The sequence below is a fragment of the Gadus morhua genome, chromosome 22 (assembly GCF_902167405.1).
Source record: "Gadus morhua chromosome 22, gadMor3.0, whole genome shotgun sequence".
Classification (NCBI taxonomy): domain Eukaryota; kingdom Metazoa; phylum Chordata; class Actinopteri; order Gadiformes; family Gadidae; genus Gadus; species Gadus morhua.
The window spans coordinates 13,531,269-13,546,690 of NC_044069.1; the positions used below are offsets into that span (position 1 = coordinate 13,531,269).

General features: G+C 42.5%; 1 protein-coding gene across 1 annotated transcript; it reads left to right on the forward strand.

Moving 5' to 3' along the window:
* Nucleotides 1–1,727: 1,727 nt before the first annotated feature.
* On the forward strand, nt 1,728–10,506 carry LOC115535849 (sodium-dependent neutral amino acid transporter B(0)AT3). Its single transcript, XM_030347382.1, has 12 exons — nt 1,728–2,067; nt 5,275–5,415; nt 5,737–5,874; nt 6,062–6,243; nt 6,359–6,469; nt 6,560–6,672; nt 6,829–6,957; nt 7,033–7,189; nt 7,280–7,484; nt 8,598–8,757; nt 8,940–9,102; nt 9,296–10,506. Exons 1-12 carry the CDS (start codon nt 1,923–1,925, stop codon nt 9,491–9,493), a joined length of 1,842 nt encoding a protein of 613 aa, XP_030203242.1. The 5' UTR covers nt 1,728–1,922; the 3' UTR covers nt 9,494–10,506.
* The last annotated feature ends 4,916 nt before the right edge of the window (nt 10,507–15,422 follow it).

Consider the following 15,422-nt stretch of genomic DNA (forward strand, 5'->3'; position numbering starts at 1 on the left):
TATTAAGTTTGAGCAACAAAGTGTAAATACATTTCGGGAGGCTCAAGGAGGCGGGTTATATTACATTTGAGCAACAAAGTGTAGTCTTGTGGTGGACTCTTGATGAAGAGAAACTTAATTTTCAGACACGTCGGCCAGCGAATTATTTGATTTGATATTATAGGAGGATACATTCACCAAGGATACATTCAGTGAGAAAATGGGTTATCAAGATTCTTATAGGGAAACGTTTGCATTGTGGGTAGGGAATACACTGGTTAGTGGGAGTGACCATAGTGGAAAGTTAGGATTGGCAGGAGAGGCCAAGTTAACTGCAATACACTATTGGAGAAGTGGACAATGTCTGCGAGTCTGCAAGCATGGCTGCAAGAAGGTTAAAGGAATCTACATAACAAAGAAGTCAGTCGATTGGCCTGGCCTTAGTATCAGACATTGTGGCTCCAGTGGGAATGCAAATCTGAACTTTCTTACCCTTCTCAGTTAGAGAGAGGAAGGGATGTATCTTAAGATACAGGGAGAATGTATATAGTTCCTTTTAATGTGAATAGTAATTATGTAAACAAGGTTAATATAATTTGTATGATTATATATTTTAGTTATGATTGATATTTCCACGACAACTCTAAAGACCTAATTCACAATATTCTGTTATTGACGTGTTTTCGTTGCCTTATAGGGACACTGACTTTTTTTACAGTAAGATCACTTGACTTGTGTGTTGATTTGCCGGTCGGCGCAATGTTTGAATTGAACGGTTTTGTCATGTGACAAAATTAACGACCTGCCGTTGCTTGTAGAGGTGAGAAATTGTCTCTTCCCTTCTTTTATCGCAATTTCTACAGTCTATATGCAGAACTTCTTACCTGGGAGAGTTTGTCAACGGCGAAGCCGTTATGTTTAAAAACATAACGTCTTACCTGGGCGAGTGTGTCGCTGCAGTGCGTGTTTTTTACCTGGGCGCATGTGTAGATGGCGGAGCCGTTATGTTTAAAAACATAAAGTCTTACCTGGGCCTGTGTCGCTGCTGTGTGTGCGCATGCGTGTGTGTTCCTACCTGCGCGTGTGTCGATAGCAGGGACGTTATGTTTAAGGGAGAGTGTCGCTGCAGTGTGTGCGCGTGCGTGTGTGTTCTTACCTGCGCGTGTGTCGATGGCGGAGCCGTTATGTTTAAAAACATAACGTCTTACCTCGGCGAGTGCGTCGCTGCCTTTGTCCTGACGTGCGCTGTGTGCGTGTGCTTGTGTGTGTGTGCGCGAGCGTGTGCGCTTCCGTGTATGTGTCGCTGCATTTTTCTTGACGTGCGGTGTGTGCGCCTGGGTGGGTGTGCGTGCTGTGTATGTGCGTGCTTGCGGTGTATGGATGCGTTTGCGCCTGCTGTGTGTGTGTATGAGCTGCCTTCTGCTTGGCACATGCGCACACGACTAACTTGAGTAACTGGTGCGACAGGCCTGCTATTATAGTAGTAAGATGTGCCCAAGTGCCTGTGATCTGGGCAGCACACAGGCAGTATCACCATGATAAACCATTAATTTTTTTTGTTCCGGCCCAAACCAAAAAACCCTGTCATAGGCATTAGATCATCCTGTCCACTTTAACTAGCACTCATCGTACCTATAACCCCCCCACCCCCACCACCACCACCACCTCTAGCCTGCATACAAGGGCTTGTGCATTTAAAACCGAGAACAGACCCACTTAGAGCGAGAGAGAGATAAAGAGCAAGCGAGTCAAAAGAGAAGCGAGGGCATAACCAACTGGACATCATACTTTGCCTTCGGTCGACAGACCCTGCGACTGGATTGTGAGTCCAGGTCAGACTCCCCAAAATATTTCCAAGGGGTTGTCTTGGATATCAGCTTTGAAAGTTCTCCATCGCTGGATTTGGTATCTAACCTTGTTGTTTGAAGAGCTGTCTCTGCAACATGGGGAAAACAGTGGACTCCAATGGGAAGGAGGAGAGACCTAAATGGGACAACAAAGTCCAGTATCTCCTGACCAGCGTTGGCTTTGCTGTGGGACTGGGGAATGTATGGCGTTTTCCCTATCTGTGCCAAATCTATGGCGGAGGTAAGGTACTACTTTTGAATATATATTTATCCTCTATGAATACTTTGTGATAGTGCATCATTCATGTCCAACTTGGTATGGGGGATGTTGGATACAAGGATTATATGCTGTAGTTTTTTGAATGATTTCATGCTTATTCATTTACAAAAAGAGTAATTTGAGATCACGGTCAGGAAATAACACTTGCCACCAGCCATTGGTTGATAGGTTTGACAATATGAAGGGTAGAAAGATTCAAGGTTAAATATAACTGCAAGCGGTGATTAACGGAGTCCGAGCAAAATTAAAAGTCAAGAACACACTAATTGAAGATACATGTTGCATATAATTGTCATATTTAAGGAAAGATGTTCCACTTATAAACCTGAACTGCAGCCTCATTCACATGGTCAAAATGTATATTGATAGCGACACAACATCCAGAAAATTCAAAGCACACATTTTTCATGTGAATTAAGGGCTCTCTTCAAAGCATATACCTGAAAAATCTTTTAAATTCTGGGGAAATTAAACATTTGTAGTCAAGAACACTAACGGAGGAAATATAAATATAAATATGAGCTAATTATGAAGGAAAAATGGTTAACGGAGATGTTCCCCTTAATGCCATACTGTGTCTTGGCAGACCGACTCTTGGAAACTAATGAGCCGGAATATTGATTGCCTGATGAATTTCCGGTGCTGTTCAATGTTGTGTTTCCTAAATGAGTGGCAATGACAGAATGTCATGTTCAGCTTGTTCATAATGCTCTAATCAGGATTCAAACCCTCAACCTAAGGACCACCAGTACACAGCATTATCCCGTTGAGCCAATGACATTCCTGAACTGCATAAAGCCTCATTCACATTGTCAAATAGTCGATTGATAAGCACACAACATCAAGAAAACTCCAAGCACACATTTCACAAGAGAATTAAAGGGCTTTCTTAAAAGAGTACAAATCAGAAAATTTGCACTGTTAATGGTATCCACCTAATGATAGCCGTATGGTAGTTATACAATAACAAAATGGTCATATAGGCAAAATGGGTTCAGACTGTGGACGTTTGGCTTTTCTATGAAATTGTGGGAAAAGTAAACATTTTTAGACCATGGTGACCATGGTGAAAAAGATGCATCTGATTTTAGATATTAATATCATGAGAATTTTGAGTCCGGGTCAATCACGTTAGGAGAAATTAGGCTAGTTCACATTTTTTTTAAATAGCGCTACCTTTGGGTGCAGTACCACAATTTGGGTTTATTAGGGGTATTGATATCCACCTAAGAATAGTCTTATGTTTTTTTATACGATAAGAAAAATGGGCTTACTGCTCATTTTATTGGCCAAAATTTCTCAAATAGATCTAAGTAAAACAAATTCTGTTCGATGATATTTGTGAGGCTTGGTCTAAAGATTTTATGTGGCGATTTTGGGGAATTTTTTATAATTTTTGTAGCCTGTGAATCTTTTTATCATGTTTAGCTTTAATAAAGGATTTTATTGAATTCAGATTCTAAAGATTAATATTCTGAAAGAATTTGGAGTCCAGGTCAATCTGAAGGCGGAGAAAAAAAGTCTAATTCCTGATTTTTACAATAGCGCCACCATTAGGTGCAGTACCACATTTGGGTTCATGGGAAGAGGGGGTTATTGGTAACCATACCTGAAAATGTCAAGAGTTTTTGACTTACGGTATCCTTTTTTTGAGAAAATAAAAAAACGTAACAGAAACAATAGGGGCCAAGGAGCTTCTCTGCTTGGACCCCTAAATATTCAACAATCAGTTGGCTGCTTATTTTTTCTAGAAAATGAAGGAAAAAGACTAAACCCTGAAAACTTAATTTTTGTCCGTGATCGAGATGTATACATAAAAATTGTTTTTCCTTTTGAATAAAATATTGTTTGTCCATATGAAATGGCAATAGCCAGTGTCATGTCATTGAGTACGCATCATATACTAGAATTATTAAAAAATAAAGGATGAGCGTTATCCATCTTATATACTAGGTCTCGGAGATCATTAAAGTCAAGTAAGCTCTCGTATTTAAGTAAACATATGTTTGACTATCCTTTAGTGAACCATTCAGTCGAATCCTTGTATCTTCTGAAAAGGAACATTCAGCTTTATGTCAAATCCAATGTAAAGGGTTCAACTAATGGCTGGATGACAGCTTGTCCACCGTCACAATCTTTACAGAAAATGGGGACGAAGAAGCTCTGTGTAGGTGTATGTGCAGTACCGCGGGAAGTAGGGGTGCTGGGGGTGCTGCAGCACCCCCTGTCTGAGGCCCTGTCTTATCACAGAAAACGATCATTTCTAAAAACTCCGGCCAAAGTGGAGATTTCTGAAAACGCCGGTTATGTGTTGTCGTGTCAATGGGGAGAAACGGGATTTTAGGTTCTGAAGCGTCACATGCACCAGGAAATGCTTAACGTCATGTCAGCGCCCGCTGTACCGTATTGGTTCGAATATAAACACAAACCCCATTGTAAGACGACCTATATTTGGAAAAAAGATTTGAAGACCAGATCTTGTTTTTATAAATAAATAAATAAATTGTATTCATTGAAATATACGAAAACAAAAAGGCATCGAATAAAACACTGCATTGCCACTAAACAGTAGTGCAAATAGGCCGTACTGATGTGTACACCAAAGACTATTCCTGACACTCCTCTGCCCCGCTGTGTTCGCTCTGGCTGTGGTCGCTCCGCACTGTTTCGGCCCGTGGCAAAGCGGGTCATCCTCGCTGCTGTCCAAGGCATTTTGAGAAGCAGCATTTATTTAATGCTCATATGACCTAGTGATGAAAAAAAGTTATATGAAAAAGTGTGAGGGGAGCGGTGGTGCGCTAAACTTGTTCTGCGAGAAGCTGGATGTGAACCATGGTGTGAACACAATGATCGATTTTCGACTGTGCGCGCATGCACTGGTGTAATTGAGCTGCGCTGCTATATTTCTTTTTTATCAATGTAGCGAGTTGCGAGTCTAGTGCAGGCTGATTTTTTTTTTTCCAGCACCCCCTGCTGAGAATACGTTCCCGCGGCTATGTGTTTTGATTGTGTTCGAGCCACTAGTTGGGAGTTGAGATTAGAAATTAGGCCGAATAGACGACAGATTTTTAACAATTAGTTTGTCTGACGAAGAGCACAGACATCATGGACAAAGTCCCAGATTGTTTCTACATTCCTGCCTGACGTCTCAAGTATTTCCCCACCCAGGTGCATTCCTCATCCCCTACCTGATAGCCTTTGTATTTGAGGGCCTTCCACTGCTCTACCTGGAGATGGCCATCGGACAGAGGCTGCGCATGGGCAGCATCGGCGTCTGGACCTCCATCGCCCCTTTCCTAGGTGGAGTCGGTAGGTCGCCTTAAGCGAATCGATTTGAAAACAGTGTCTGATCCCTGATAACATTAGCATTGAGTAATTTGAATGGGCGTGCAAGCTTTGAGACATGGTTTGAGTAGCAACAAAAAAGAGATGTGTCTTAGTAAAAAAAAAGAATCCGGAAGAAGTGCATCAAAAAAACACATGTAACATACAAATGGTGAGGCTTCCTGCTGATAAAGAGCAGTTTGGGTTCAGAAACATGGTGGATTAAACAATAGAGTTGACAATCGATCACAATTAGGAGGACCTTGAATGAGAATCTACATTAATCACAAAAAATCTGTTGCCCAGGCATAGCCAGCATGGCGGTGTCGTTCCTGGTGAGCCTGTACTACAACACCATCCTGGCCTGGGTGCTCTGGTACTTCTTCCACTCTTTCCAGGATCCCCTGCCCTGGAGTCAGTGCCCGCTTAATGACAACTCTACAGGTAACAGGAAGTACATCCGCATGTCTTGGTCATGGCTCGGTGTCTGAGTTAGGTTTCCAAGGTTTGTCAGGGCAGGATTGCTAAAAGTTTTACTGTACTAGATCACATAAGTTATCTGATATTAAATGAGCAACGATAACATTTTGAGGCAAATACCCTTCCTTGAACCGGTGATCTCCTTGAACAGCCTACAACCAAGAGTGTGTGGACAGCACGCCGGTAAACTACTTCTGGTACCGCCAGACCCTGAACATAACCCCGGACATCGAGATTAGCGGCTCTCTGCAGTGGACGATGGTCATCTGCTTGGCCACCACCTGGTGTGTGGTCTACATCTGCATCATCAGGGGCATCGAGACCATAGGGAAGGTGGGTGCACCGGGTTGACTTTGGTTGTCATTGATTTTGTAAGGATATACAAGGAGGGATATTCTACCACAGGGTAAATGCAGGAGTTTGGCCTAACGTACCTTTTGTCTTCAAGGCAGTATATGTGACAGCTACCTTCCCCTACCTGGTGCTGACTATATTCCTGATACAAAGCCTCACTCTGCCTGGATCCACTGACGGCCTGATATACCTCTTCACACCAGATGTAAGTTATCACAACTTGCAGGCTGACCTCCTTTCTCACATTTGGGAGCAGGTTTGATGGGATTTTGTATGTGTTTTGTTCCTTCTCCAGTGGAACATTCTGAAGAATCCCCAGGTGTGGCTGGACGCCGCCACTCAAATCTTCTTCTCACTCTCATTGGGTATCGGAGGTCTCATCGCCTTATCCAGTTATAATCCTGAGAAGTGGGTGGCCTGTTCATAATGCTTAACTTTCTAATGCTAATCATGCTAAAGCTGAGCTTTCTAATGCTTACCTTTCTAGCACATGCAGGACTGTCATTAAGCAATGACAGACGCTGAAGTGTTAATGATCTGTGTTCTCTCCCGGATGCCCATCAGGAATAACTGTGAGCGAGATGCTGTTCTGGTGGGTGTGATCAATTTTATTACATCTATTTATGCAGCCATTACCATCTTCTCCATTTTGGGCTTCAAGGCCACCAACAACTACAACTCATGCCGCATGAGGTAATTCAAGTTTACTCTTTCAATTTTCTTTAAATTGCCTGTAGATATAATACACATAATGTATTTAATCTTCAGCAACATCTTATCTCTGACCAACTACTTGGAGATCGGAGACCAGAACATGACCTTAGAAAACTACGAACAGATGCTTGAATATCTGACCAGCACACGGCCAAATGAGGTTGCACAGGTGGAACTGAGGTCCTGCGACCTTCAAAAGTTCCTTGACCAGGTACTAAGGGACCGATCAATGGATAGATAATTCTGGTAATAATATTAAATGATAGAATATAAACATATACTTTCCATCCTCTTTTCTCAGAGTGCGTCTGGTACCGGCCTGGCGTTCATTGTGTTCAGCGAAGCGGTGTTAAAGATGTCGGGCTCTCAGGTCTGGGCCGTGCTGTTCTTTGTCATGCTCTTCAGCCTGGGCCTGTCAACCATGTTTGGAACCATGGAGGGAATTTTTACGCCTATTCGGGACCTAAAACTGGTGCCAAAGTGGATCCCCAGTGAGCTGGTCCCAGGTGTGCAGTGCACCAATGCTATTTGTTGTTCCTCCACACAATTAGACATTTTAAGGGTCATGACAGATTGTATCATGACCCTACAGACTTCGGTGGGGGTGTCAATCCATCTGTGCATGGCACCTTCTTAACGAGCAGGGGCGCCTGCAGCCAGAGGGGGCGCCAGTATGCCAATTCCCCACACAAGGTTATTGTACTTCCAAAAGAAACCTCTTCGCAGCGGAGATGATTATTTCTTTATTTTTTCTGCTCGTGGCGCCCTATACGTAATTTGCCGACCCCCCACGGGCTGCCCGGTTCGCCCGTGCTTAAAACCGCTACTGATGACCAGCGAAGTGCATTGGAGGAAAGAGGAAAAGAGCAAAGGACCGTCGTTTATTATCAAATCTGGCCGACTTTGTAGCGCATGGAGTACTTGTGGCGGGTTTAGGCTACGTTTACATGATGACGGTCTGAACAGAAGACGCAAAAGTGGCGTTGCGTCTTCACTTTTTATTCCGCATTGAGTTTTTTCGGGTGCATACGGTGACGCAAAAAGTGTGTGGAATTCGATTGGGTATGCATGTCAGGCGGCTAGGTGGTGCTGTGTTACACTATCACACAACACCGGCATGTCTGAGCCCATGCGTAGAATCTTCCTTCTTCTCTTATCTGCGCCGCGAAAACCAAAACATATTACAGATCCTTCTCTGTTAAGTAATACTATCTGTACATGTCCTGTACATTTCCTGGAAAGACTCCTGTACGTTTATTAGAGCTGCCAGAGCAGCTTGATGGTCCGACGCATGGAAATAATCCAACATGTTTGTTTATTTCCCTGTACTGGTGCATGTATGTGACGTAAACATGTATGCGACGAGAACTGATCTGAGCAGAGTTTTGCGTTTTGGCAGTGTAGACGGAAATGCTAAGGCGGAGCGAATTCGGAGCGAATTCGGAGCAAGTTTTCCACTCTGGAGGGTGGTTTCAGATTTTTGCGTTTTTTAAGCCCCAAAAACGCTGTCACCGTCTTAACAAAAGGCACTTCCGATAAGTATTTTGTCGTTTTTGCCCGCAAGCGTCCTCTTTTAACCGGGGCCTTAATTACACCATATTTTCTCTCAACTCTCAAAGCTGGTGTTTGCCTGATCTCCTTCCTGGTGGCCCTGGTGTTCACCCTGGGCTCAGGGAACTACTGGCTGGAGATCTTCAACAGCTACGTGGGCTCAGTGCCACTGCTCATCATCGCCTTCTTCGAGCTGATCGGAGTCATCTATTTCTACGGGATGCAAAAGTAACCATTTCCTTCTAGCATTAATCGTGATTGTCATTATTTTAGTCTGTTTTTGGTGGTAGATATGAAGTTGTCATTTTTGCATTAATTTATTCCCTAAACGTAGGTCATGCCCCATGTTGGATACAGTTACAACTAAAGGAACTCTATTAATCACATTCATGTTCTATGTCTCTGGGCAGGTTTAGTGACGACATCCTCTTCATGACTGGGAAAAGACCCAACATCTTCTGGAGGGTTTGCTGGAGGTTTATCAGTCCACTGTACCTGCTGGTGGTGTTTCTGGCCTATGTGGTTATTCAGGCCCAGCAGCACCCACAGTATCCTGCATGGAACCCTGACTATGTGAGTGAACCGATCAGAGACGAAAGACATGACATATACAGTTGCTTCGAAGTGGTTTGAGGATCAACTCTTTTATAACATTTTATAACGTAATAAGGTAATGTTGTTTATTTTACAATGTTATTGTCATTGTAAAATGTCATTGTAAAAGCAACTCATGGGAATTTAATTCATTGGCTTGTTTTTATCCCAGGTCAATTTCCCCAAGACAGAGGCAAAGGATTACCCAGGCTGGGTGTTTGCCATTATAGTCATCCTCTCTGTGTTTCCGGTGATCTCCATCCCCCTGGTCGCCATTTACAGACTCATTCGCTGTGGACTCAACAGAAAGTCCTCCAAACGCTATGGCATCAGTCCCTACATCAACAACAGCTATGATATCGAAACATAATAACGGCAGCAGGAATTATGAGAACTTCCGCCTATGACATGAAATGCATGTCTTGAGGTGGTCAAGTAGCATTGCTTCTTTGGATGTGTGGACTTCTTCAATATAGTCTCATATACTCAACTGTGACGGCTCTATGAGGTGGTATTTGGTTTGGCCTATAGTGCTGAAGATAACTACTTCTGAATTTCAGCAGAAATAGTTTACAAGTAGGTCTACAATGTTGCATTTTCACGTTTGTTTGTCCCACTACTGCTTTCTATACAATGGTTTTTTTATGCACCATTCAAGAGCTGAAATCATGTTTTGAAATACTAATAAAGTTTTTGGATATCAAAAACACGACTACAGGGACCTGTTTAAGCAAATCTTGCCAAGTTACATACTCATAATTATAACTTACTGATGAAACAACTTACTAAATATTCTACTGTGAATCAGTAAAATAGCATTACCACTGGATATTGCAGTTCTTTCATAAAAATGTACTTCCTTGTTGGAGAATGTAATTCAAATCTTTAGTGGGGGCATGCACAATTAATCGAAGAGAAATTGAATTGAGTCTTGTTTACTTCAAGGGTATTGAATCTAGAATGATAGTCTAATAGTGATAAATTATATGCGTGCATATGTGTGTTGAATTATTGATTGGGTTTGGCGATGGCAAAGTTTTTCCTTGCAGAGATTGGATAATAGGAGACAAGATTAATAGTGTTTTCACACTGCATTTATTAATATATCATTATGTAATAACTTAGCAACTTACATCTGTTCTATTTATTTGGAACAATGCAAAAAAGTTTTAGAGACTCGATGTGATTGGATGATGCAGCAGTTACTGTGTGCCATATTTTGATGATAATAAAACCAAACTAACTAGTATCACCAACCAAGAACAACAACAACAAGACTTCCTGGAAAACCCTGAATTGAAAAGCAAATATAAAAGGTGCCTGAATTTGTGTGGTTCAAAAAATTGGATCAAAATAAAGATCATGCTCACTTTACAGAAAGGATTAAAAGTGAGCTGCAACAGAAATAATTAACATTTCATACAGCTTCCTGACATCTTTCCCCAATGGAGGTTACATCGACCAAGTTATGCTTTGTTCCATCCCGTCATGGACACAGGTTATTAGTGAGGTTGACTCATCAAACATATTATCCTAGGAAGTGGTTGTAAACACATAGTTGATTGCTGGCATGGGCTCTACCAAGAGACGTGAAATGCAATAAGAAAAAACAAGGGTTGAAAAAGTAACAAAACCTCTAAAGGTTGAACATATAACATGAACACAATATTTTAAAAATATATCTAAGTAGATGTAGTGGTTTGCAGCCTTTGAGAGGGAATTTTATGCATTAAGTATTGAAAACTATAAATGTCTGACCCTGGGCAGTCGGATGTCCCCCAACTGCCTCTCCAGACACCGCTTCCCTGTGAACCAGGGGGACAGGCAGAGGATGTCACGTGACAGTGGACTGGAGGGAAATGATTGAAAAATAAGGCAGGGATTCATGCCAACCAATAACTGGAACATCCTCGATCCAAAAGTTAAAGGAAATTATTTAGTAATTGAGAAGTAGCAACCACCCAGAGGTTGGTCCTTCTGTTGCTGTGCAATAATATTTAACTCATATTAATACACCTCTTTTTATACCCAGAAGCTATGCCAACTTAAGGAGTGAAATCAGGTGACTCAGAGTGCATGGTTGGAGCAGAAACCAGGAAGATTTTTTTTTCTGAACCTTGAACATCATTATGATCCCAACTCCTGTTATGTGGCTCCTCCATATAGGAGAAATGTTAGGTCAATACTCTGCATCAGCAAACACTTTAAAGTTGAGGTTTCCTTGATGGAATGGCCTATGACTGAGACCTTTGATAGGTCAGCCTTCAGCCACAATCAGTTGAAGGCAGTAGGAATGAAGATACTTACTCAATTAGACGTTATGAAGACACTATACAGACACTCTAAAACCGAAGTTCAGTTAACTCAAAATGTATTTCGTTGCTTTGCAACCACACTAATGAGTGGAGGAATACATAATGACGAAACAAAACAAAGCAAAATCCCAACAATAAAGCAATAAACACAGGTCATGACCAGGGTCATTCGAAGCACGTCATTCCATCATTCATTGAATAGAAATAAAACTGAATTGCCTCAATTCCTTAAACCTGGATTGAGATTTTGTGCTGTTGGAAATCAATTACTCACAAGCCCAAGATAGAAGCAGTCAGTTAGCAGTAATGGGGTTTGAAGGTTGACTGTAAGAGTGTCTGGTGGTCTAACAGTTCATCCATGCATGAAGCAACACTAGCTTGTACACATTGCCGTAGACAGCCTCCACAGAGTTGCTCTTCAGTGTTGCTCTTCATTGTTAAGCTCTGTGAAGGTGACCCCTTCAGGTAGAAGTTAATTGTGCACCAGGTTCAGAAAGGAACAGGGGCTTGGACCATTTTGCCTTGTATTGCTCTCGAAATTGGGGTGACAGGGGGTTGTAAATGCCCCAATGAACTAAAGGAATAACTTATGTATTAACGTCTGGATTTGCAAAACCCAGTTCAGATCTTTAGTGCAATTGGATCATTGAAGGTTACGAGCAAATCAACTTCAAAGTCATCAGTAGACTATCATGCAATGAATGACGTAGTACAGACATTGGTGACCGATGACCCAGATGAAAGATGTGAGTTGACTGTCAGCCAAAAGCGTCCACAAATCAGTGACTTGAACGAGGAGGCTAACGGTAGTGAAGTACAACCTGTTCTTTGCAGCACCACAAAGATGGGCAATCTTGAAGAGCCATGTCATTCTTATGCTGAAATCCCGGAGTGAATCGAGGTGGGATAGACGTTTTTTCTTATTTTTTCTACATTCTACATTATTTCTAGAAACTGTCCTCCTTAACCCTAACCGATCCTTTCTCATACATCTTGTACATGTTTCTCACTTGTAAGATAGATAGATAGATAAATACTTTAATAATCCCAGAGGGAAATTATTTTTGTTACGAACTCCAGATATACATACAAATAAATAAATAAATATTAAGAATAAAATAAAAAATAAAAAATATAACATATATATATCCATATCCATACATATACATACACACACACATATTTATACACATACATACAACATAAATACACATACATACATACACAAAAGATAAAAGATACAACCTAAGAAAAACAAAATATACAAATAACAAATTTAAGGACAAAATAAATATATATACAACACCATATATACACATACATATATATATATACACATATACACACATACATATATATACACACATATATATATATATATATATATATATATATATATATATATATATATATATATACACACACATATACACACACACACACACACACACACACATATATATACATACACACATATATACATATACATACATACATACACATACATATACATACATACACATACATACACAAAAGACAGCACTTTACAAAAAGAATTGTACAGTATTGTGCAAAAGGTGCAAGAATTATAGTCCTTGTTTGAGGTCAGAGATTACAGAGAGGGACGGTGTCTGACATTCTAAGGGAGGCGTTGTAAATTTTAATGGCCACAGGCAGGAAAGATTTCCTGTGGCGCTCTGTGGTGCATCTGGGTGAGATGCACCACAGTGGCAGTGCTCCTCTGCAGGGCCAGTGTGTCATAGAGAGGGTGTGAGACATTGTCCAAGATGGACTGAAACCTGGACAGCATCCTCCTCTCTGCCACGGTCGTCAGGGTGTCCAGTTCCTCCCCCACAACATCACCGGCCCTCCTAATCAGTCTTTCAAGTCTGTTGGTGTCTGCAATCCTCATCCCACTGCCCCAGCATGTGACAGCGAAGAAGATTGCACTGGCTACAACAGACTCGTAAAACATCCTCAGCATCGTCCGGCAGATGTTAAAGGACCTCAGCCTCCTGAGGCAAAAGAGTCGGCTTTGGCCTTCTTTGTAGACAGCCTCTGCATTTCTAGACCAGTCCAACTTGTTATTAAAGTACACCCCCAGGTACTTGTACTCCTCAACAGTGTCCACTGGGACCCCCTGTATGGAAACAGGGGTCACAGCTGCTGTTTTCTCCCTCCTCAGATCCACAATGAGCTCCTTCGTCTTTGTCACGTTGAGTTGCAGGTGATTCAGCTCACTCCAAGTGACAAAGTTGTCCACAACAGTCCTGTATTCACGGTCATCCCCCTTTTCAATGCAGCCAACTATTGCTGAGTCATCAGAAAACTTCTGAAGGTGGCAGGACTCAGTGCAATAGATAAAGTCGGAGGTGAAAAGGGTGAAGAGGAAGGGAGAGAGGACAGTCCCCTGTGGGGCCCCAGTGTTGCTGACCACCTTGTCAGACACACAGTTCTGTAGGCTTACGTACTGTGGTCTGCCCGTCAGGTAATCAACAATCCAGGACACGATGGGGGCCCCCACCTCCATCGCAGTCATCTTCTCACCCAGTAGAGCCGGACGGATGGTGTTGAAGGCACTGGAGAAGTCAAAGAACATGACTCTCACAGTGCTTGCCGGCTTGTCCAGATGAGTGTAGACTCTGTTCAGCAGGTAGATGATGCCGTCCTCAACTCCCAGGCGGGGCTGGTAGGCGAACTGTAGTGGATCAGTGAAGGGGCTGACCATAGGCCTTAGCTGCTCCAGGATGAGCCTCTCCAGGGTCTTCATGACATAGGACGTCAGGGCCACCGGTCTGTAGTCCTGAGGGCCGTTGGGACGCGGCTTCTTAGGTACAGGAACGAGGCAGGACGTCTTCCACAGCACGGGGACCCTCTGGAGGTGCAGGCTCAGGCTGAAGACCAGACTCAGTACTCCACACAGCTGATGGGCACAGGCTTTAAGCACCCTGGGCAACACACCATAGGAGTCTTGTTAGCTGTCTTCTCACCAGGTCAGGCGTGAAGGACACTGTAGAGGTGATAGTTGGGGGAGGGGTGAGGTCCTCAGGTTGTAGAGGACATGATGCAGAGCAGGGAGGAGGGGTGGAGTAGGTAGGAGTGAATTGAGGTGTCAAGGAGCAGACAAGAGGTCTGTAAGGAGAAGGAGTAGGGGGAGGTGGAGTGGCAGTAGGTGTTTGGCAGCCAGCAGAAGAGTCTTGTGGGGGAGGGGCCGCAGTATCAAACCTCTTGAAAAATAGGTTCAGTTCATTGGCCCGGTCCACACAGCCCTCCAACCCCATGCCACCAGTCTTCTGGAACCCAGTGATGTTTCTCATACCACTCCACACATCCCTCGTGTTGTTTTGCTGGAGTTTAATGAACCAAAGACACAATGGGATATTGAATATAGACAGGAATAATGATTTGTAACTCCTAACCAAGCAGTTTTTTTTAAATTAAACTAAAAGTGTCAACACCACTTCACAGTCTATGCTTAAACCACGTCCAAACGTCACTTCGAAGCGATGGTAGAGGGAAAAAAACCTATAAAAACAAACTTGTAGTTAATGTAAAATAAAGAGATTCCCTCAGTTACATTGTCCTATTGCCATGTTATAATGGACAAAAATGACTACATATCCACAGCCTCGTTATTAAAGAAAGGCTAAATAGGCTAAATAAATTCAGCCAACTCTAGAAATGCAGTCTTTTGCGAGAGTCATCTGCTAATCAGCCAGTCATCTGCTATTTAGCCATTTAGCCAGCCAGTGGTTGACTATGCAGCACCCTGCTCATGCCACTTGCACTGACAAGGTCAGTTAAACCAATAACTAACACTAATAAGACCAACTAAATCCCCCCCTCCCCATGCATACATGGGTTTGTGTATTTAAATCAGAAAACTTCTGAGCACAACCACTTAGAGATAAAGGGGAGAGCGATAGTGGTAGAGAGAGACAGTGAGCTAACAGAGGAGAGAGGGACAAACCAACTGAACATCAT